This window comes from Cavia porcellus, unplaced genomic scaffold, assembly GCF_034190915.1.
Source record: "Cavia porcellus strain 051 isolate PalLab524CR breed Dunkin Hartley unplaced genomic scaffold, mCavPor4.1 scaffold_9, whole genome shotgun sequence".
NCBI lineage: Eukaryota > Metazoa > Chordata > Mammalia > Rodentia > Caviidae > Cavia > Cavia porcellus.
Window position 1 is genome coordinate 61,353,944 of NW_026947492.1, and position 23,516 is coordinate 61,377,459.

Sequence of the window (23,516 nt, forward strand, 5' to 3'; positions counted from 1 at the left end):
ATTTATTTATTTATTTTTTAAAATCAGTACCAGGGATCGAACTCACGACTGCCTGCTTGCAAGGCAGGCGCTTATACCACTGAACTAAATCCCCAGCCCCCTGCTTCACTATTTATTAACCTGTAAAGCTGCTGTAAAAAGTTAGGAGGAGGCCTAAAAAAAGTACTTGACACAACATGTATATATAAACAATAGAGAAGAAAGCTTCTCTATTGAAAATAATCTAACCTAAATGTTCATCAAGAGATGAACCTGTTAACTAAATTACTAAATTATTCAGATATAAGAAACTTCTTTCATGCACTAATGTGGAAAGATCTTTAAGACAAATTAAATGATAAAATCAGACTGTAGAATAGCATATTCAAAATATTGCAAAACATGCAGGGAGGGAACATGATGGGAGGGAACAGATATTATGTATGTATTTAATTATATATATATATATGTATTAATTTGCTTACACATTCACAAAATATCTCTGAAAGGATGTACAACAATATTAGTATCATAGGATGCCTGTGAGAGAGTTGGGCGGCTAGCACTCAGGATTTAAAAGGAATCTACATTTCAAGTCTCTGCACTAAACTACATTCTCAGCCCTATTTTGAGACAAGGTCTTGCTAAATTGCTACCCTGCCCAGGTTTGACATCAATTTAAAATCCTCTTGCTTCAGGTTCTCAGAGTACTGGGATTACAGGTATATATAATCACACCTAGCTTATGACTTTTTTTCTTTTTTTTTCCTTCTTTCCTTCCTCCCTCCTTTTTCTTTCTCTTTCTCTCTTCCTTAAAAAAAATCCTTCTTATTTAAACACTGAATAAACCTTCATTTTTATTATTATGTGTATTTGCTTACTACTCATAGCTAGAACATGCTTAATAGACAGAAAATACATGATAAATCACTATTTTAGAATTTTAGAACCAGAAGGAATTTAGGGATGATTTTGTGCTGATTCTTTATCTTTGTGTGGGAAAAATACAAAGCCCAGCAAGATTAAATATGTCCTCTAGAGTCACAGAGCCAGGTGGGACAGATCCAAGAACTTTTTAAAGACAGGATCTGCGAGCCTCGGTGGCACACAACTACAGTAACTGCACTTGAGGCTGACCAGAAAGATGGACTCAAGTTCAAGGCCATCCTGGACTACATAGTGAGTTCTAGGATGGCCTGAATAACACAGCAAGATTGTCTCAAAAAAAAAAAAAAAAGAAAGAAAGAAAGAAAGAACGAATGAATTTTTTCACAGTAGCCTCTGCATAACTAGTTTTTACCAGTTATAGGGTAATAAACCTTGCTGTGAGAAGCCAATTTTAGAGACTAATCACCAAGGTGCAGAGGCATTGTTCTCTCTTCTTCAGAGCCTACCATAACCTTGCCCAAATGTTCAGCAAGGAAAGCTCATGACAGCACTGCAGTCAGAGCTGTAAGGAATACTAAATACTGAATATAATGGAGTGCAGCTAAAATTTTCCAGCAGAGTGGGGAAGAGCTTCCCTGAACCCTAGAAGAGGCTTAGCCAAGGAAAATGCCAGGGTTCTTCAAACGTGTTCCTTGAGGTGAATAAAGAAAGAAAGCTGATTCCAGTATTCCTCTTGGCATCTGCCTTGCTTTTCCATGTTGGCCTAGATATGCCTGGACAGATGCAGATCATAAGGAGCCTATTGTGATCTTACATATTCAGTTTTTAGCCAAGGTACAGCACAGGCAGCAAGAGCTTAACTGCGTATAATACTAGACAACAGGCACTGTAATTTCATCTGCATAAATTTTCTCACATCCATCCTATTCTCTCTATTCCTACTGAGTTCACATCTCCATGAGTGTTATTGGGAGTTATCAAAGATATGTGCATAAGGAATGCACATGAACAGAGCTATACTTGGGAAGCCCACTCTATACCTGAAAGCGAGACAGGGAAAGGAGGGAGGCTAGGATAAAGGTGGTAGAGAACTACTCTCAATCATCAAAATTTAGTGCTATAGGGTGAGTGCAGTAGTGCACACTTGTAATCCCAAGTTTTCCCTGGTTCCTCAAGGGAATTAGTACTTCTTCTGTGTGTTCCCACAGCATCCCTTCCACATCCAACACTATCACTTATCACATGTATTAACTTATCCAATAAATATTTACTGACCACTGGTGATGAGCCTAAGTCGGGTTAACATTACAGATATGATAATGAGACAGCATAATTCCTGCTGTCTGAAGCTAGCAATCTATCGGAAAAGGCATTTGTAGAATAAGTAATTATAAGAAGTACATATTTTGGGTTTTTTTTCCAGTGTTTTGGGTTTTTTTGGTACCAGAGATCAAACTCATTCTAAGCTAAATACCCAGTGAAAAGTGCATATTTTGAAAGGAGACCAAAGTGCTATGGGAGCATAAAAAAAAAAAAACTAATGGTATCATCATCATTATCATCATCATCATCTTCATCACTTGTAGGCACAATGTTTTGATACTGTGCTAAGCACTTAAAGGGTTCTCATTTAACTTACTCCTCCCAGCAACATTGGGAAGTATATTTTCCTACTTAAAGTCAATGAAGTTATGGCTTAGAAAAGTTAAATAATATGCCCAGGGACACACAACTATAAGTATCAGAGCTGAATGTTTAACACAGGTTTGCCTAAATCCAAGGCAGTTCTCTCAACCTCTATCTTATCATCCTCTAAGGACATTGCGCAGAGCCAGTCAGTTTCTTCAATATCTATTTCCTTTATTAACAGAACTTCTGGATTTAGGTAGGCACATGATCATTCACAATAACTATGACATTTCCCCAATCAATCTTGTGGCTAGGTATGTTTATGTGACCAAGTTCTGGCCAGTGGGGTAAGAGCAGAAATGATGTGTATAGTTTCTAGGATATACTCTTAGTGGAAAGAACCATGCCCACTGCTTCCACTTCCTGCTGGTTGAAGTGTGGATATGATGGCTCAGATGGAAGCAGCCATCTAAGCTCATGAGAGAAGCATTAAGAGACGTAGGGAAGAAAAAAGGCTGGGGCAGGAGGAGCGAACCTATGACATGCAGGCCTCAGTAGGGTATTTATAGTGCTGAAAGCTCTAAAAGGTTCCCAATCACTGGGCTAGGGTATCCATTTATACTATTATGTGAGAAAGAACTATCTATTGTAGTAGCAAACCACTATATCTCAATTCATATAAAAAAGCACTATGTCTCATTCATCTTTCTATTCTTAGACCTCAGCAATATTACATGTTGAATTGAACTGAAGTGAAATCTGATTTTGGTTCTGTCATTTGCTACTATTCCTCAATCAGTTTCCTTTTCTCACCTGCCTACTACATAGAACAACTGATAAAAGGCAAGTTTTTCAAATTTCTTCTGGTTATAAAGGGCCTTTAAAAATTACATAAAACATCATGGAATATTTATCAATGTACTATCATGGCCTGTACGTAGACATCCCTCCAAAGCCTTATGTGCTCATAGGTGGGGCTGGACCTAGGGTGTGTGCTGCTGGGATCAAGGATGGGAGTGATTCATGGTGCCATGCTAAGGTTAAGGCTGTTCCACCCTGAGTGTTAGGTGCTACCCAGGGTGGGAAGCCTGCATAAAATAAAGGAAACAGAAATGATTGTTGCTGGTCACTTGTTGCTTGCTGCTTGCACTGCCTTGTGCCTGCCATGAAGTGTTTCTCTTCTGTGATGCCCTCCACTATGCCACCCTGCTTTGGAGTGAACTGATTATGGACTGAAACCTCTACAAACTGTGAGTCAAAACACATCTTTCCTCCTTTAACTTTGTGTGTCAGATATTTTGTCCCAGCAATGAGACAAATAGGAGTTTAATAGACAAGGAGGGCAGACATTGGGGGCAAAGGTGGAGAGATGCTGAGCCTTGAAGTTTGTTGAATAATTTTTATTTTTATTTATTTATTTATTTAGAAGACAAAGTCTCACTGTATAATTCAGACTGGTCTCATTCTGTAGTTGAGGCTGGGCTCGAACTCAAAGTGACCTTCTGTGTCTCAAGAAAAATATAAAAACATACCTGCAGAGTTTCTCTGCAAATGTTTATTTTCATCAAGGAAAACAAATGGAATAAAATTTTGGAATTTATAAAATTCTGTACATTTAATGTTTTTCTAAAATGGGGAGTACTGAGAAAAAAGTCAGGCCTCCTAAGAATCTTTCATACCGGGACTGGGAGGATCCAACAAGAAGACAAACAGCCAGCCTTTCTGGTAATCCGTGCAAGCCACAAGGCTTCCAAAAAGAGAAAAACCAGGGCCTCCTGTGACCCTACAGGCGCACAGGCTGAGAAAACCCCAAGCAATCCACTGGTTCAGAGGACAGGCTGAGCTGATAGCAACTAAGGTACATAAGGCAACTAAATGCTTATATTTTCTGGTTGACTTTGCGGGCTTGGGGACAGTACTCTCAGCATCTCTTGGGAGGATGATAGTATGCAATATAGTAAATATGGGGGATTTTCTTCTACCTTGCTTTGAAATTCAATATTGTTCTCACTGTTTTGCTTTGTTCTCATTGTTTTGCTTTATTCAATATTCTGGGGTTTTAAATTTTATTTTGAATGTAGTAAAAATACAACAGAACAAGACAGAACAAAGCCAATTGAGACAATGTAGTAACACTGGTACAGAACTTCAAAGCAGGATACTGGGATAGTAGTAATATGTACTATAGCATATTTCATTAACTTCACAATAGTTGTCCAGTCAATTAGGTATAGCAAAATCAAACCAATTACAGAACACCGTAAAATCAATTGAAGGAGAATACTGAATAGAGCAAAACAATCATTACAAAACACAACAGGGAAAATAATCTTTGCCTTCAAACAGAACATAGAAGGAAATCCCCCGTATTTGCTATATTTATATTGCATATGGTCATCCTTCCAAGAGATGCTCAGAACGCTGTCCCCAGTGGCTGATGGTGAGGGGAAACATTTGATTCTCAGTCCCTGCACCAGTAGCCACTGACTGGTTCTCCTCCCAGCTGGCGCCAAGGGTACTTACCAAGAGGGTGCGCAAATTGCTTTCTTATGCAGCTGCCTAAGTCCCAATATGGCCAGGTCTTGGGTAGCCACTGGTTCTCCAATATTCTGTATTGATTGGTTTTATTCTATTTTGTTTTTGGTTTTATTTTACTACACCTGATGGAATGGACAACTATTATGAAGATAACAAGATATACTATGGTAGCTACTGTTATTTTCCTAGTATCCTCCTTTGAAGTTCTGTACCAATATTGCTGTTTTGTTTTGACTGGCTTTGTTCTGTTTTGTTTTGTTGGATTTTATTACCTTTAAAATTAAAAAAAACCTTAAAATAAATAAATAAACAAATTAATTAAATGGGGAGGATTTATTAAAGTAGAGGAAGAATTCATCTCTAGGACCACCAGTATTGCAAGGGTATATGGTTTGCAAGGTTGATACAACATATGTGAAAGCACTTAGAAAAGAGAAAGGAATCATTACTATTATTCATATCAAATATGAACTCCTCTAAAATCCCACATGGTAATAATTTGGCATAACAGGTAAGGCAAGGACCGATTCCCAGTGGGCTGGAGACCAGGGGCTCTGACAGTACGGGCTAAGTCAGCTCTTCATAGAAGTCACTTCCTACGCCTGGAAAAGCTCCAATAAATTTTCTTATTTCATTGACAACTCACAGTTACCACCTACTCCAATCAAATGGATATACCTGGAAGAGTGTCTTGCTCAGTTTATATACCCAGTGTCAAGGATCCATGTAACACTGATTTAGGGAACATTGTTGCATTCATTCACTTGCAATTGCCAGATAAAGTTGTATATTTACTATGTACAACATGATAACAGAATTGCTTCTATATCTTTGCCTCTTTAACATTTAGTTAATTTCTCTAATAAAGCACTTATCATATGTATTTTGTTATATTTTGGAGAATTAACTTTCCTGGAACTATGCTTTTTGTAGAAAAAGACCAAGTTTCACTCATCTGAACATCATCAATGTTTAGCATAATACCTAGCACATAGCAGATGCTCAACAGAGGTTTTTTCTTTTCACTGAGTTATAAAAAATAGATTTGGAAGAAAACATGAATGTTGGTATAAAGCAGTCTTCCTGCAATCTGTGTCTAGTCCTAAAATCATTAAGCTGGCAATACCAATCTTTTTGTTCCCAGAAAGCTAAGAGTGCAAGCATAAAGAAACTCTGACGCAGTGAATTTTCTGGGAATAATTCCAGTCTCCTCAAAGATTGTGGTCACAAATACTCATCTATATATGAGTGCTATGACAAAATAAATAAGCATCAGAAATGACTAATACCTCGAGGTCAATAGTAAAAATAGCACAAAATTTCCAAATAAAAGGCATTTTCTACATTCTTTTTTTTTCCTTTTTTAAAATTTTATTTAAAAGGAAAAAGAGAAAAAACAAAACAAAGCATTGTAAGGGTACAAGTAATACAGAACTACAAAAAAAAAAAAAACGGTAAGAAATCCCCAGTTAATAGATTACTCATTATCATCTTAGAGATAGTTGCTCAAGTCACAGTATCAAAGCATACAAAGTGGACATTCAAACAGTGAGACTGCAAACAGTTGTGTTCAATGATCCAACCAAAAACATTAATATGGTCATCTATTTAACACCCCTAAACACACTTGCAGTTGTATCCTTTAGAGCACTTTTTATTTTCTACATTCTATAAAGAGAGAAAATCAGCAGCATAAGCACCTGCCTGACAAGCATAATATCCTGAGATCAATTCCCAGTATCAAAAAAAAAAAAAAAACTTCCAATGTTTATTTTTGCAATACTGAAGACTGAACATGGGATCTTATACATGGTAGGCAAGCACTCTACCACTGATAGCCCTTTTTAAATTATTTTATTTTACTTTGAGGTAGAGTCTTGCTGAGTTGCCCAGAATGACCTTGAATTTGTGACCTTCCTAACTCAACCTCATGAGTAGCTGAGATTACTGGTATATGTCACCAAGCAAGACAAAATTTTGTTTTCATCTCACTATCTCCTTAGAGAAGTATCAAAGATAAGAACATCCTCAGAAGGGGCTGGAGGTTTAGCTTAGGGGCTGGAGGTTTAGCTCAGCGGCATAAGCGCCTGCCTTGCAAGCAGGCAGTCGTGAGTTTGATCCCTGGTACCGATAAAAAGGAAAAAGACAAAAAAAAAAAAAAAAAGAAGAAGAACATCCCTAGAGGGATGAGAACCAATTTAGATGAACAAAACAGGCCATGTAAGAAAGAGGCATAACTAGTACCAACAAGGAAAGCTGATGAGAAATGGATGCCTACTCTTCCCCCAAGTTCAGAAGTTGTAAGATTGAGTAGAATCTTTAAAAGGAGAAGATGGATTATACCATCAAAAATGAAATAAGGAAAAAAAATGAAATAAGGGCTACTTACTTCATGTATGAACAAAACCATTAACTCTTGTCTCAAGTATGTTGGGCTCAAAGTGAGCTAGTCTGAGATGAAGAGAAGGAAAAGTAGGAATTACTGCTTTTTCTTGGCTCTTGGCTTAGGAGGGAACGGAGGCCATATGAGATTCTGTTTTGTTTATCCAGTCTAGTCCTTGCCCAGGTTGGAGGTGGGTGTTTACAAGTGACAGGCACTTTGGACAGAGCCTCTAATAAATTATAAAATGAAGTTATTCTATGCAGGAAACAGGAGCCTAGGTTAGCTTCCAGCCCTATCTAGTACTACTGTGCTGGCCACTTGGGGACACTGCATGGCACCAGAGAAAAACCTACAGCCCTAACCAAAGGGAGCACAACTCCGTCAAGCAACCAAGGTCACCTGGAGCCAGCTATTTGCAAACAATGGGATGTGTTTTCCAGCACTGATTTCTGAAACCTCAGAACAGTTCCAATAACTATGTTTAAGTTCAACTTGATCAATATTTACTGTCCTTTGCTTGATGCCAGACCCAATACTGGACACTGAGGATACAGAGAACAATGTGTAATGCCCTCTATCCTTAGTATCTCATAACTGAGAAGGTGAGACAATAATCAAAACAGATGCTTAAACCTAGACAATGAGTGCTAGGACAATGGAAACTCAAGGAACACTGGCAGATCACCATAGGACAAATTATCCAGTGCAGGAAATTCAAGGTTTCTTAGAAGGGGAGATTCATTTAACCATTTTAAAGGTAAAGAACAAATCTGCCAGGTGAAGAAAAGGGAAAGGTCTTCTAAATAGGCAGAATGACATGTGAGAGGCCTGAAAACAGTGAGGTAATATGGATGAAAAAGGCTCAAATACAATTGTTACAGTATGTGAAATGGGTGAAAAAGCTGGAAAAAAAGATGAGGACAGATGGCATTAAGACTGCTTTCATACCAAGCCAAGGAGCAGGTAAGAGCACAGAGTATGACATGCTGAAAATTATCTTACAAGGAGGATCCCAAGGAGAGACAGATATACATATACTCATACCCATTCACATAGATATACATATACATACACATACCTATACATATAGTATTTCTTTCGAGACAGGGTCTTGTTAAATTGCTAATTGACCCAGCTGAGCTTGAATTTGCCTGCCTCAGCATCCCAGAGTTCTGAAACTACAGGTATATACCACCATCCATGACTTCCCAAGAAATTAAGAAAAGAAAAATTTCACTCAAAAAAAATTAATTTCCTTTCCCACTAATTCATGAGGGATTTTTTAAAGAGGGATGTCTTAAAAATAAAACAACTTACTCTAAAATGTCATGGTGTAAAATAGATGTAAATCACTCCTTCTGAATTTCAATAGCACTTTTTATCTTCCTTTCATCACCTGTCATTTTCTGCCTAAGAGCATAATAATCTATGCATCATTTCTACGTATTTTCCTTCATGGCATCATTGTATCTCAGTAGAAAACTTTTGAAAATATTCTCATCCAAAGTTTCTCAACTTTTGTGAAGAATCTGATAAAATGTATGGGGGCTGAGGAAGTAACTCAGCTTGCCTACTATGCATAAGGGTGGAGGTGGGGGGGTTCTAATAAAACTCTCTTTCCAAAAAATTGGACACAAAATATATTTTTACATGTGATTTCAAGACACACCAGGCCTAGGCAGGTAAGATTAGTTTACCCAAAGTCACAAACTTGAAAAGTAGTAGAATCAAGCCTAGAACACAAATTTCCTGGTTCCAATGCAAAATTCTTCTTGTTTCAATAAAACAATTTTAGTAGAATGTTTTCTGCTGGGAGGCTGCCTGCCACAGTCCTCAAATATGAATGTTCTTCTCATGAAATTCCTTAATAGGAGGATGACACTTAAGAAAATATGGCAAGTTTAATGACTTTTGAGGCCCAAATACAATGGTTTGGATTCAGAGAGAAGCAATGGGGGATGTGTATCATTGTACAGAAGCATTAAAATGTGCTAAAGAACCAAGATTGTTGAAGTTTCCTCAAGTAGAATAGCAAAATCTCCCAGCTATGTCATTTATGGAAAATGATAGAATCAAGACTCAAACCTAGGTCTTTTGAGTTTCAGGCCAGTGTTGTATACATTCATCATAAAATCCTCTGCACACAAAGAGAAATTTAGCGACCACCATTTCTCTGCAGGTAAGGCAGAGAAATGAGCAAAATAATTGCATAATGCTTAGAAGTAACTTCTAGTTATCAGTGATATAGATTCAAGAAACACATGAATAATTTAAATCTGCAAATACTATAAAAATCAACTATTTGGTTGAAAATATCTATTTGCCACACATCATTCATTCAACTAATATAAAGTCATCATTTTTCCTCAGAAAGTCCATACTGAATTAAGGACCAAGAAGATTTTATTCATTTTTTAATTGTCATAAATAATAAAGTCAAACTACTGGTTTTTTAATGTGATAATACGGCCTACAGAAAAATTGGTAGTCAGTAAAAACATATCTATTCTGCATAATACCAAACTAAATAAACAAAGTGGACTGAGGGCTAACTCCCTATCTTTTCTATCTCCAATATCATCCAGCCTATGTTCATGGGATTGTCAGGTCTTTGCAAAAGTTTCACACTATCCTTTTCTAAGGCAATCCCTCGCTCCTTACCTCTTCTGCTATAATTAGGTGCTTGTATCTTCCAATGCCATGAGTGGGCTTACTTCTGTACTGACGATTGATATTCAGTAGAACACCACCTGAAACAGAGAAAATAAGACAAACCTTTTTCTAAGCTCCTCAAGGAATAGAAAGTAAGTTAGGAGACAAATTCTCCACAGCAGAGCTAGAAAGATTTGGGCCTAGCAGGCCTCTGGATGATTTAAGCCATCTGTTATTTCTTGATCCTGGATAGAGCCTCAGTTTGCCCTCCTTTTCTCTCCTTTTAACCCCTGGAATACATCCAGTCCCAACCACCCATCTTTCTTTGAAACACTTTCTCCTGCAAAAGCCATTGCAAAGAGGGAGACAAAAATATATTCTCATGGGACTCTCATCCCTTGTTCTTCAACAGGCAATAATTCTTTTGAAGTTCTTCAATGGGTATTATATAGAGAAAGAAGCAGGCAGCAAAAAATTATCAGCAAAAAATAGGATCATAGAGTTCTACAAAGTTTTAAAAATCATTTAGAATTAGGGATGTAGTTCTACAATAGACTGCTCGCCTAACATGTTGCTGGTGAACTTAGTCTGGGGCCTGAAATGTGGGGTCTATCTGGTTTCATTTGATCACTCAACATCAACGGTGCAAGAAAAGGCCATTAAAATGGAAAAATCATCCCCCCCTGAAGAGCACAAAAATATTCCAACTTATAGAATGAGTAGAAGAAAATCCAGAACATGTACATGTGCAAATTTAGACAGGCTGGCCCATTGCCCATTAGACAACTAGGAGGCAGGGGGTGTCTACTCTCAGCATGTGGGACCTGGAGAAATAACTCATTTTTTAAAAAAACTAACTTTCAGAGACCCATTTTAACCCCTCAATTATAATCAGAACATCCAGACAAATAGTAGTTGGTTATTCTATTGCTCTAAGTGAATTTTAAATACACAGCTAACCATATACAGATACATCACCTATTGATAATTTTTAAAAGGTAAAATGTAATGCCTATTAATCCAGATCAAAGGATACATGGCAACTGAATGTAATCGCAACCCTACAGTGCAGTAATCCTGTACTTAAAGAAATGTTTTGTGAAAGATACTATTCTGCTGAATAACAAAACTGTAATAGGAATGGTAGATTATATAAAAATATCCTATCAATGTTCAATTAGCTGAATTTGATGGCTATTATGTTAAGAACTTTCATTATTGGGCTGGGGGGTTAGCTCAGTGGCATAAGCACCTGCCTTGCAAGCAGGCGGTTGTGAGTTCGATCCCTGGTACCGATAAAAAAATGAAAAAGACCAAAAAAAAAAAAAAACTTTCATTATTAAAATATTAAAATAAACAAACTTCAGTCCACCTGACTGCCCAGCCTATATCCATAACTCCTCAGTCAATGATGGTAAACATTTCAGAACTTTCAATGATACAAGCAGCCTGCTGGGCTCACATGCCATAGGTTTACCACCACTGTCCTTGGTCATCACCCCAGAATTTCTAGAATACGAAGTCTGGCTAGCTGTTATTTCCTAGGTCTGGTCTCAGTGCTTTATCTCCACCCTTCCACTGGAACCAGCTCTGCACAGGTCTGCTATGCCTGCCTCTGTCTTGCTCATTCTCTATTTTCTAGAGAAGTCCTAGTCTAGGTTCTGCTCCCTTTCCTCCTAATTCCTCTGATTCTGCCCTCATCTCTTTAGGGTCATCACTCTTCAAGGGGTAACAGAAGGTGGTGGAACTAGAGTTTGAACACTGGTAAGCAGGCATTCAATAAGCTATACCTCTAACCCTTTTTTTTTTTTTTTTTTTTTTTTTTTGGTCTTTTTGGTTTTTATCGGTACCAGGGATTGAACTCACGACTGCCTGCTTGCAAGGCAGGTGCTTATGCCACTGAGCTAAATCCCCAGCCCCCCCCCCAACCCTTTTTAATCTTATTGAGACAAGTTATGACTAAGTCTCCCAGGCTAGCCTTGAACTCTGAACCCTCCTGCTATAATTTCTAAAGTAGCTAATATTACAGGTATGTGCCAACATGCATCTAAAATGGGATTCTAAGAAAGTCTACTGTATATCAGGTCAATCAGACATAGCCCTGGCTTCACTGAACTTCTCCACATTTACAATCCTCATTATGTTATAGGCAACTGAATTAGTTAAAAATATTATAGGCAATCGGTCAGGGCTGGGCCCTAAAAGGAGCCAATGCAGAAGACCAGATACCTTGAAACTTTGGAGGAGATAGACACCTCCCACTGTGGGCCAGGTCTCCACACAAAAGGCAAAACAAATGCAACCATACCCTAAGTATAAACATCTGGGATTGATATTCTAAATAGGTATGGATCAACTTGAGGAAGCCAGGAGTCACCATCCCAACCTCTAAAGGAAGTTACTGCTCTTTAAGCAGGCCCACTTGCTATGTGACTTGTTTCCCCATTTGTCCCTAATGTAGTCAATTTTATGCGAACAGTTAATCTCACTGGTTGACTACAGTTCTGTCCCCCCTTATGCCCACCTTGCCAGTTCCCATGTTTTCCCCATCTTGGATTCATCTCATCCCACGGTTTTACTCTATAAAAGGCATTGTCTTTGGCAACCTTCTCAAGACTCCTCTCTCTCTCCCAGACAGAAGCTTTCTTTCTCTCAATAAATATATTCTGCTCTTTGATAGGGTTTTAGCCACATAAATCTGCCAATCGTCATAGCAGAGGTCCAACATGGTGAGGAAACCATAAAAAGATACCTTATCCATCTTCTTCCTTTGGTACTCCAGACCCAAAAATAGATTTCCTGCCTTTCCTTCCTGCTGGGGCCAAAGGCTCCACAGTCTCTAGATAAAACATCACTCCTGCTCCATTGTCACCAGCTAGTTTAGCACCACCCCAAATGAGAGTTAATATTAGCAGCCCCCAGCCCTTTGTCTAGCAAGAGAGCCTCTGCATTTCTCTGCAGCCTCTCCCATGCCCCCTCATTAAAGGCCCCTTCATACTTTGTCTCCTTATCTCTTGCACTGCTTCAGATTGAATGCCAAAAAAAAAAAAAACTCAACTAAAATTAATGCTCCTAAAATTCATTCTCTGACTTTAGAGAAACACAAACTCGTAACAGACATATAGAAAATTGGGAGTTTCATTCCCCTATATCAATAATGTATTTTGTCAAGACAATCTAGGGATATTATGCTACACATTACTTGACAACTATATCTCAGATAGTTACAAATATAAAATACGCTACTTTCTCATGAGAAACTCAAGGTACATAAGGAATGATGATAGGAAAGCAGATAATTACCTCTTGCAGTACAAAGTATTTTAGTGTAGATGAGAACAACGTTGTGGGTGCCCAGAGAAAGACAGAGCTAACTTTTTTTTTTTTTTTTTTTTTTTTTGAGACAGGGTTTTGCTCTGTAATTCAGGCTTGAACTCACTATGTAGCCTAGGCTGACCTCAAATTCACAGCAACCCTCCTGCCTCAGGCTTCTGAATTCTGGGCTTATAGGCATGCACCACCATGCCCAGTCTCTCTCTGCAGTGAGGGTCCAGGGAGCAGGATTAGAGTCCAAAAAAGGAAATGGCTGTGTTCGTCAGTAAGCAGACCTGCTTGGAAGCCCACTAGTGATTTCAAAATAGGGAAGGAAAACTGGTCTTTGAGATAATGATACATTTGAACTTGAAAGAGCTTCAAATGCTTGTCTCAGTGTCTCATTTGCAGGAGTGCCCTTGGAAAGGAGACTTTAAATTCAGTTTGTGACAATTCCTATAATTAGAGCAACTGGTTAATTAAAAAGCTGGTTCAAACCACTGCTAAATTAACCATTTCCTTCCCTTAAATGAAAGGTTTGGTTAAATTGTTAAATTAGTTGTTTTAATAGTAAAATGTATGAATTTAAAAGCTTCTGATTTCCAGTAAATTTAATTGGATTCTTTCCCTTTACTTTGTGTCATTAAGCTGTTTCCTGTTGTCACATTAACATTACAATTTTGTAAGAGAAAATGCCACTTTGCACTAAGACAAAAAGCCCCATGTTTCAAAAGGAGGATTTGAAAATCTTTCCGTTACCACAATTATTAGATGTAAGCACAAGTCGATTTCTTCCCCTTCACTTTGCTTTCCTTTGTATCTGCCAAAGACAACTGTCCTAGAGTATCTGTTTACTAAAGTGGGAAAGAAGCCTACCAATCCAGGATGGGGATAAACAACTTTGTTTTATTTATCTCTTCTCATAAATTGGAACAATGGCTGAAATGTGAGAAAGACAGGAAAACTGGGATAGTCCTAGTCAAAAATCTAATTACAGTATATTCTTTGCATTCAATAGATATTAAGTACCTCAAAAGGCAGAGACAATGCAAATGCCTGGCAAACAGCATATGTTCAGTGAATGAATATTTAAAAACAAAAAACAAAAAATGGTTCTTGAAGTATTTTACCAAGACAATCCACAATGATTTGTCCCTGGCAGCTGCCCACATTTTTATTTTAATCAAAATTTCTGTTCATAATCCTTTCAGTTCTTCTAATTACTTGGACTTTGAGTATATCAGGTTTGTCTGCTCTTTTTGCTCATGCTGCATTAAACACATTCTAAGCTCCCTACCTTTAACCTCTTTAGTGTTCTCCTTATATTTATTTCTACCTGACTCTTTTAAATGGAAATTTTATTTCTACTTGTTGCTAGTATGTTGCAGTAATGATTACATTCACTGAGAAGAGTTGGTTACATGTACCTAACATGTCTTAAATATCTTTTTGTTTTTGTTTTCATTTTTCTGATACCTGGGATGGAACTCATGACCTTGCACTTGCCAGGCAGGTACTTGTACCGCTGAGCTAAATCCCCAGCCCCTCTTAAATCTTTTTTTATTATCTTTCCCTCTTTTCCTTTCTACTCCTTCTAGTTCTTGTCCAAAAAAAGACTTATCTCTCTGTTAGATTTAAATTAATAAGGAAAAGATGGTTGCCAAAATTAGGTCCTTTCTTAGATATAGCCAGCTGGGATAGTACCATGGGCCCACACATAAGGTGGAAATGTGAACGTAGGAATAGGCCACAGCTCCTTCTACTTTTCTGAACATAATTACAATCACTTTTCAAATATGTGTCTTTAAAGATATTTCAAAGAACCTATAAAAAATGCCACAGCTGTAGATTCAGCTCAGTAGTACTGTGTGTACCTAGCATGTAAAAGGCTTAAGTTTGATCCATGGTTTCCCTGGGTTAAAATCTTGGAAAGAAAAAAGGGGGAAAACAACAAAGTTGCCTTCTTTCAATAAAATACAATCTATCCCAGCTCATGGGAAGCTGAGACAAGAGGACTGCAAGTTTGAGGCCAACCTGGGCTAAAAAGTGAGTTCAAGGTCAGCCTGAATTGCACAATGAAACCTTGTCTCAAAATGAAAAAAAAAACCAACTAGAAATCACAACTCAGTAAAGTAAGCTATATAAAAATGTAAAGCTGGGAGGCTGGTGACTTAGCTCGGCGGCATAAGTGCCTGCCTTGCAAGTAGGCAGACGTGAGTTCGATCCCTGGTACCGATAAAAACAAAAAAGACAATAAATAAATAAATAAATAAATGTAAAGCTGTTCAGCAAAAAACAAAGTCAAGGGACAGCTGACTGGGAAAAATACAAAGAACAAAAAATTAAAAATTGCTTATTTTCTTAATATCTAAGAACTATATTAAAATTTCTTACAAATTAGAAATTTAAAAAAATTGCCAAGTGTGGTGGTGTACAACAACCATAATCCCAGCACACATGGGAGGTTGAGGCAGGAGGACTCCCACAAGTGTGAGGCCAGCCAGGGCTACAGAAGCAAGTTTGAGGCCAAACTGCACTACATAGCAGGAATCTGTCTCAAAACAAACAAAAACAACAACAAGAAAATGAAAAAATAAATAATTCAATAGAAAATAAGGAAAAAATAAAGGTGCAGATTAAAAATAAACATGAAAAGATAACAAATTCTCGGGGCTGGGGATTTAGCTCAGTGGCATAAGTGCCTGCCGTGTAAGCAGGTGGTCATGAGTTCGATCCCTAGTACTGATTAAAAAAAGAGATGACAAATTCTCTCAAGAAATGCAAATTAAAATGAGATATAATACTTCTCTCGGAAAAAAAAAAAAAGATTTTATAAAACTCAGCTTGAGCCAGAAAATACAAATATAAATTAACAGAATTTCTCCGAAGGGCAATCTGACAATACCAAAATTTTCAGTTCATACTTTACTGACTCAGCAATTTCAATTCCAAGAATTTATTGCATAAATGTACAGGAACAAATTTACAAGATATATAAAAATGGTTGCTGCAGCAATTTTATAAATAGCCAAAAACTTTAAAAAGCCTAAATGTCCAGCATTAAGTACTGTCATATAAATACAATAATATATCTTCACATGTGTATTAAATTTTTCTAAAAAAATTTTTTTTTTCTGAAAGATATATAATAAGGCTAGAAGTATCACTCAGTGGTGGAATATGTTCTGTATGTGCAAGGCCCTGGGTTCAGTCCCTAGCACCTGCTGGGCATGGCATTGCCACCTGTAATCCCAGCACTCAGGAGGCTGAGGCAAGAGAACTGACATGAGTTTGAGGTCAGCCTGGGCTACATAATGGTTGAAGGCCAGCATGAACTATATAGCGAGATCCTATCTCAAAAAACAAAACAACGGCTGAGGATATAGCTCAGTGGCATAAGCGCCTGCCTGGCGAGCACAAGGTCCTCAATTCAATTCCTAATACAAACAAACAAAAATTAATCCTTCGCACTTTGTCCTACAAAATAATAGTATATAGAGTCTGGGAAACATAGGCTGCTGTCGAACTGGGAACAGGTAGACCCAATCCTTTCCCTGTGAGTCAGTGCCATTCGTGGACTGGGGCAAGACAGAACAAAAACACACCAGCAAACAAGCCCAGTCTGGAAACCAGCACCACACACAGGCTGCCACTGGACTGGGAACGGCTAGACCCAAGCCTCTTCCTATAAGCAGTGCCATTTGTGGACTGTGAGAGGGACAGAACAAAAGCACACCAGCAAACAAGCCAAGGCTGGGAACCAGTACCATGCATGGGCCACCGCCAGACTGGGAAAAGTCAGACCCTAGCCCCTTTCGGCACACAGACTGGCAATACAAGAAGTACCACTCCCCCTTCCACACACACACACCATGTAAGCAACTGGCTTATCCAGAGAAACACAGGCTGTGATGCTAGCTATTGAGGTGAAATGCTATTGGATGCCTGTGGTGCTTTCATGCTTCACCAACATTGCAGGTCTAGGGCCAGTGGTCTGATCACAGGTTTAGAGGATAGAGGTACACAGTGTGGCATCTAAGGGGATCTCCTTCTGAGGGATGCCATCGTTGATTCGTTATGGTCTTGTTTTGGAAGTCCTAAATCATTTCCATTGTTTTGTTGAGTTGGGTTTTATTCTCTTTCATTTTATTTGATTATGTCAAAAATAGCAAGATATATTATGGTAGCAATTTTGGATTTACTATTGGCTTGTTTTGAAATCTTTTATTGCATTGTTTTGTTTTTACTGTTTCTATTCTATTCTGTTGTATTTGATTTTTACTGTGTCCAAAGTTATCTGCAGCTATTTTGAAAATATCAAAAGGCATTTTAACTACTGTTGATTTTGTAATGTTTTGAAGTCCTGTATCTTTTACACTGGTTGGTTTTATTGTTATATCCTCTTTAAAATAAAAAATAGTACATATATTTTAGTATAAACATGTTCACCACAGATTAAGTGAGAAAAATAATTGCAAGTCAACACACATGCACACATGAAATCTGTATTGCTCTTTATTATTTTATATTCACCAAAAGTTCTGACCTATGAGAGGGGTGGAATTTGGTCCTTGCCACTATTCCCAAAGATGCATTAGGCATCCTTTTCAACAGAATTATGACAGAGCGTTAGATGGTCACTTTAAAGCAGGCAAATCATATTGTACAGACTTACCTGTACAATAAATAGGATTCTCTCCCCAAGTTCTGAATCTAAAGAGAAAAAAAAATATGTTGAATATAATTAGATATCTAAATTTATTTTTAAAGCTACTAAAACTTAACTTTAAGAATATATCAATGCTATATATTCCCTTATTCCCTTCTTCTATGAACAGTATTAAACACCTACTGAGGATGCAAATAAAAGCAAAATGTCCCCAACTGTGATCTACTTGAAAGTAATATATATAGGGGGCAGCGGCATAAGCACCTGCCTTGCAAGCAGGCAGTCGTGAGTTCGATCCCCGGTACCAGTAAAAATAAAAAAGACAAAAAAAAAAAAAAAAAAAAAAAAGTAATATATTTGAGTAAATATAAACCACAGTATAGTATTGATACAGAACAGGAACATGTACAAGATTCAATAGGACACAAAAGAAAGTACTGCTTCTACCAAGGAAGAGGAACCATTTGAATTGAATTTGTGTGTGTGTGTGTGTGTGTGTGTGTGTGTGTGTATTTGGTTTTTTGAGACAAGATCTCACTATGCAGTTCAGGCTTGCCTTGAATTAACTATGCAGTCTAGGTTGGTCTCGAACTCACAGAGATCCTCCTGCCTCAGCCTCTTGAATGCTGGGATTATAGGCTTGTACCACCACACACATCTTTGAATTGAGGTTTTAAAAATGAGGAACCATGGGCTAATAATGTAGCTTAGTAGTACAGCATTTGCTCTGCTTGAGTGAGAATCTGGATTGGTTCAGTTCCCAGCACTGAAAAACAAAAAACCAAAAAAATAGGAAGGCCTGTTCTCAATTATTTACCACTGGAAGAAAATTATTGTAGACAGAGGTATAAAAAGGTATAGTTGGGAAAGAGCAAGCAGCAGGATCTGAGTGGAACTTCTGTAACAGGGCAGGGTGAAAAGATAAAATGGAGAGCTATTCAGCAGCCAGACCATGACAAACCCCCATGCTAAGCAGTTTGGTCTTTACTCTGTGGGGACACTCTTGGCAGATCTGAAACACAGAAGTGATTTAATCTAGCTTCAATTTTGGGAAGGTAAGCCTGGCAGCAAGTGAATCATGAAATGGAGAGAGGTGAAGCTGAGGCAAGAAACCAGTGAGGTAGTTCTTGCCATAGTCCAGAAGAAAAGAGAGAGAGAAAAAGCCAGCAGTGGGAGCCAGATTGAATACAAAAGCCAGACAGCACCAAGAAGAATATGGCTCTGTTCAGCTAATTAGGCAATGGAGTATTTTAGTTCTACATCCTGAGAAACTTTGACTGTGATACAAACTGGAGAAAAGAAAATCATCAACTGAATGCTGACTCAGTCTTTTCCAAACTAAGTTGTTTGCTATCACAGTAACTCAATTATCTTATCTTTAAAACACACACACAGGTCACGGGTATAGCTCAGCGACACAGTGCCTGGCAAGCACTGAGGTCCCAAGTTCAATTCCCAGTGCCAATACATAATAAAATAAAATAACACACACACAATAGTATAACCTTATGAGACTGAAAATCTATCTTCAACTGAGTCAATTTCCTTTATTATGCAATGATATTTATATTTATATGTAGTGTTTTGTTAAGGTTTGAGATAAAATGTAAGGTTAGACAAAAATGTAGCATGGTGTCATAGTTGTTGACTAATAATGGAAAAACAATTAAATAAGGAATGAATAAGAAGAGAAAGACTTAAATAAACGCAAAGGACTAATGATCTAGTCATGAGTGCAAGGCAGCCCAAGAAGACATGCAATTCAGTATTTTACATCCTGTGGCTGCTAGACACAATATATTTGGTGAATATCTGCTGAATAGAGAAATAAACTACTAAATGTACTTTAGGAGCACCCTAAAAAAAACAGTAACAAAGATATATTCTATATGTCATACAGTTAAGCAAATAAATAAACAAATAAATTTGGGATTGCACTTTAATTTTTTTTCTTTTTCTTTTTTTTTTTTAATTCTAACCCATCTTAGAGCAAAATAATCTCCCTGGACCTCAGTTATTTATATATGGATATTAGTACTTGTTTTACCAAGTCACTGAGGTTCAGTATTGAAATCCAGTGGTAAAATCTTTTTTGTTCCTTGGTTTTCTGTTTTTTGAGACAGGGTCTCACTATACAGCGCAGGCTGGCTTTTAATTCAACCCTCCTGCTTCAGTCTCCCAAGTGCTGAGATTACAGTCATGTGCCAAGATGCCCACCTCAGGAGGTGATACCTGCCATTAAGAAATACTGTATAAAGTAAGATCAAAGAACAGACCTTGATGGAAATGGTTATTTTGGTAGAAAGATCAGGAGTTTGCTATAAACCTGAATAAAATAAGGGAGCAAGCCATGTGTATATCTAAGGCAAGAATGTGCAAAGACCCTGGGATGGGAGAGTATGCAGACCATTCAGGAATGAGAAGTCAGTGTGGCAAAGCTGATCAAAGAGCATAAAATGGGAACAGATTATATAAGCTCTTACGGGTTATGACAGGAGTTGTAAACTATTTTGAGTGAGAAGGAATACACTGCAGAATTTTGAGCAGAGGAATGATGTGAGCCTATTTGGTTTTGTGTGACTCAGTGTGAAGAAGATAAGACAAAAGCCGAGCCAGAGAGCTCAGTTAGGGGGAAGGGTGATGACAGTAAAGGTGAGTGGAAGATGGGGGCTGGAGGTTTAGCTCAGTGGCATAAGCGCCTGACTTGCAAGCAGGCAGTTGTGAGTTCGATCCCTGGTACCGATAAAAAGGAAAAAGACAAAAAAAAAAAAGAGTATGCTCTCAAGGTTCAGCCATTTAGCTATAAGTGCCTCAAATTTATCCTTCTATATAGCTGAGTAGTACTCTGTTAGATAAAAAAAAAAAAAAGGTGAGTGGAAGATAAGGAGTGGTCCCCAGTGGCTCAGCAGAGCAATAATCATGAGGCTGAAACTGGAGGTAAGGAATGGCTTGACTCTGTATATGTCTTTGTTTCTCTTGGGGTTAGGAATAGAACTCACAACTTCACACTTGCCAGACAGAGCTTACGCAGCTGAGCTAAATCCCCAACCCAACACTGTATGTTTTAAAAGGGGAACCACCATGTTTTATTGAAGAACTGGATGTAGGGTATGAAAAATAACTGTCAAGGATATTTCCAAGGATTCTGGCCAGAGCAACTCGTCAAATGGAAATGCCTTTTATTGAAAATAAGGAGGGGTAAACACAGCAGGCAATTAAAGCTTGAGACACACAAGTAGACAAGAAGAAATAAAAATGCTATGTGAACTATGAATGCTACTGTTAGTTGTATTTGTTAATATTCTTACCTTAGGAATGAAAAGGCTTCCTTTAAAATGATACTGCTCCGCAGGCACAGCACCTACAGCAGCAACAGCTACATTAGAACAATGTTAATCTTTCTTTTTTTTTCTTTTTTTTTTTTTTTTTTTGTCTTTTTCATTTTTATCAGTACCAAGGATCGAACTCACGACCGCCTGCTTGCAAGGCAGGTGCTTATGCCGCTGAGCTAAATCCCCAGCCCCAACAATGTTAACCTTTCACAGACCCCCAAGCACCTTTATTCAAAGAGGCTGGAAAGCCACAGTATACTAACCAAAAAGTACCCAAAGATTCTTATTAGCAAAGCTATCCATTAAAACCAAGCTTGCCAGCAAATCAAAGTCATCTTTAGTATTCCTCCTATTTAGGAAAATACTGAAAATAAAGAAGTCCCACCTATACTGCTTTTTTCATACCATTTCCCCTTTTCAATTTTATTTTTTTTCTAATATCAATCAACAACTACTATGCACGTTCCGTGCACAACATTATAAAAGGGGCTTTTCTACATCCTCTGTAATTCTCAAACACTGCGAGACAATTTTATAAATGAGGCACCTGTGTTCCAGAGAGATTATATTCAAAAACTCATAGCTAATAACTAGCTAAGTGTACTGTTTCATTCCAAAGGCTATGCCTCTGTTACAGTATACTATATATCTCAATAATAATATCAATAATATGAATATTGACGAAACAGTAATAATGAGAAGAGGTCACAGCAGTGGCAGCTTCTCCCATCCACCCTAGTTATATAGTCTTACTCTGCTCTGCTAGATCCCACTTGAAAGATCAGCAATATAGCTGTACTAAGAAAGTGTTTGACAAACAAGAGCTCTTTTTATAAACTAAACAATAAATAGTAAATGTCTGTCCTTAAGGTGCCTTAAAAAGAAAAGCCTATGCATGTGGTTAACAGTTTAAATTCCTTCAACATATTTGTTTCTGTAGTGGTGTGAACCAAACCCAGGGCCTTGTACATGCTACTGCAGGCAGGTCTCTATCACTGAGCTGCACCTCCACCCTGCCCCTGCCCCTGTCCTGATTCCTTCAAAATGTATATCTGAAAAGCTTATTATGCAAAAATAAGAAAATCTGAGAAACGGTCACAGTCAAGGGGAACCTAAGGAAACATGATGACTAAACGTAATACAATATTCTGGATGGGATCCTGGAATAGAAAAAGGATATGAAATATAAACTACAGACATATAAGCAGGGTACAGCAGCATACACCTGTAATTCCAGAATTTGGGAAGCTGAGGATTGCATGTTCAAGTCCCACTTGGGCAAATTAGTAAGACGCTGTCTCAAAATAAAAAACAGAAAAAGGCTGGGTCAGCCAGGCTTGATGGTACACGCCTGTAAGCCTGTACTTGGGAAACTGAGGCAGGATAGCCACGAGTTTGGGGTGACCCTCAACTACACTGCAAGACCCTATATCCAAAAAAAAAAAAGAAGAAAAAAAGGGTTGGGAATGTAGCTCAGGGAATGTAGCCCTGGATTTGATCTCCTAAAAAACCTAAGGAAGGGCCAGGGATTTAGCTCAGCAGCATAAGCATCTGCCTGGCAAGCACAAGGTAGTGAGCTCAATCCCTGGTACCAAAACAAAAAACAAGAACAAAAACCTTAAGCCATTTTGAATACAGTATGGACTATAGTTAATACATATCAACTCTGGTTCATTAATCCTAAAAAATGTTCCATACTAAGGTGAAATATTAATAATAGGGATACAGGAGTATATGTGAACTCTGTATTATCTGTAACTTTTCTGTAAATCTGAAATCAGTCCAACACTAAGTTTATTTTAAAGTCTATGTCAATTACCACAGTATATTTTAAAGGAAATATAAGAATATTTTAAAAAAATATAACAACACAGATGGCCCTCAAAATTATTACACTAAATGAAAAAAGCCAGTCACAAAGGACCAAAGTACCACTGTAAAATACCATTTCTATAAAATATTTAGAAGAGGCAAATCTACAGAGAAAAGAAGTAGATTAGCAGTTTCCTGGGCCTGGAGGGTCTAGGGAGCTCAGTACAGCCAAGAAGCACAGTTTCCTTTTGGGTGGTGAAATGATACACTTGTATTATAGAGGTAAGCAATCCCATAGGCGTTGTATGGTGAAGTCAAAATA

General features: G+C 37.8%; 1 protein-coding gene across 2 annotated transcripts in view; it reads right to left on the reverse strand.

Annotated features, from left to right (window-relative positions):
* The window catches only part of Mrpl48 (mitochondrial ribosomal protein L48), a 58,355-nt gene that overhangs the window by 26,119 nt on the left and 8,720 nt on the right, over positions 1-23,516 (reverse strand). Inside the window, exons 2-4 of one of the 2 annotated variants that reach the window (XM_003463403.5) lie at positions 21,359-21,411; positions 18,057-18,094; positions 10,079-10,167 (exon numbers count right to left, since the gene is read on the reverse strand). In XM_003463403.5, coding sequence (XP_003463451.2) covers positions 10,079-10,167; positions 18,057-18,094; positions 21,359-21,411 — 180 coding nt within the window. The remainder of the gene's footprint in view (positions 1-10,078; positions 10,168-18,056; positions 18,095-21,358; positions 21,412-23,516) is intronic. The other variant, XM_063256511.1, reaches the window with a different exon arrangement.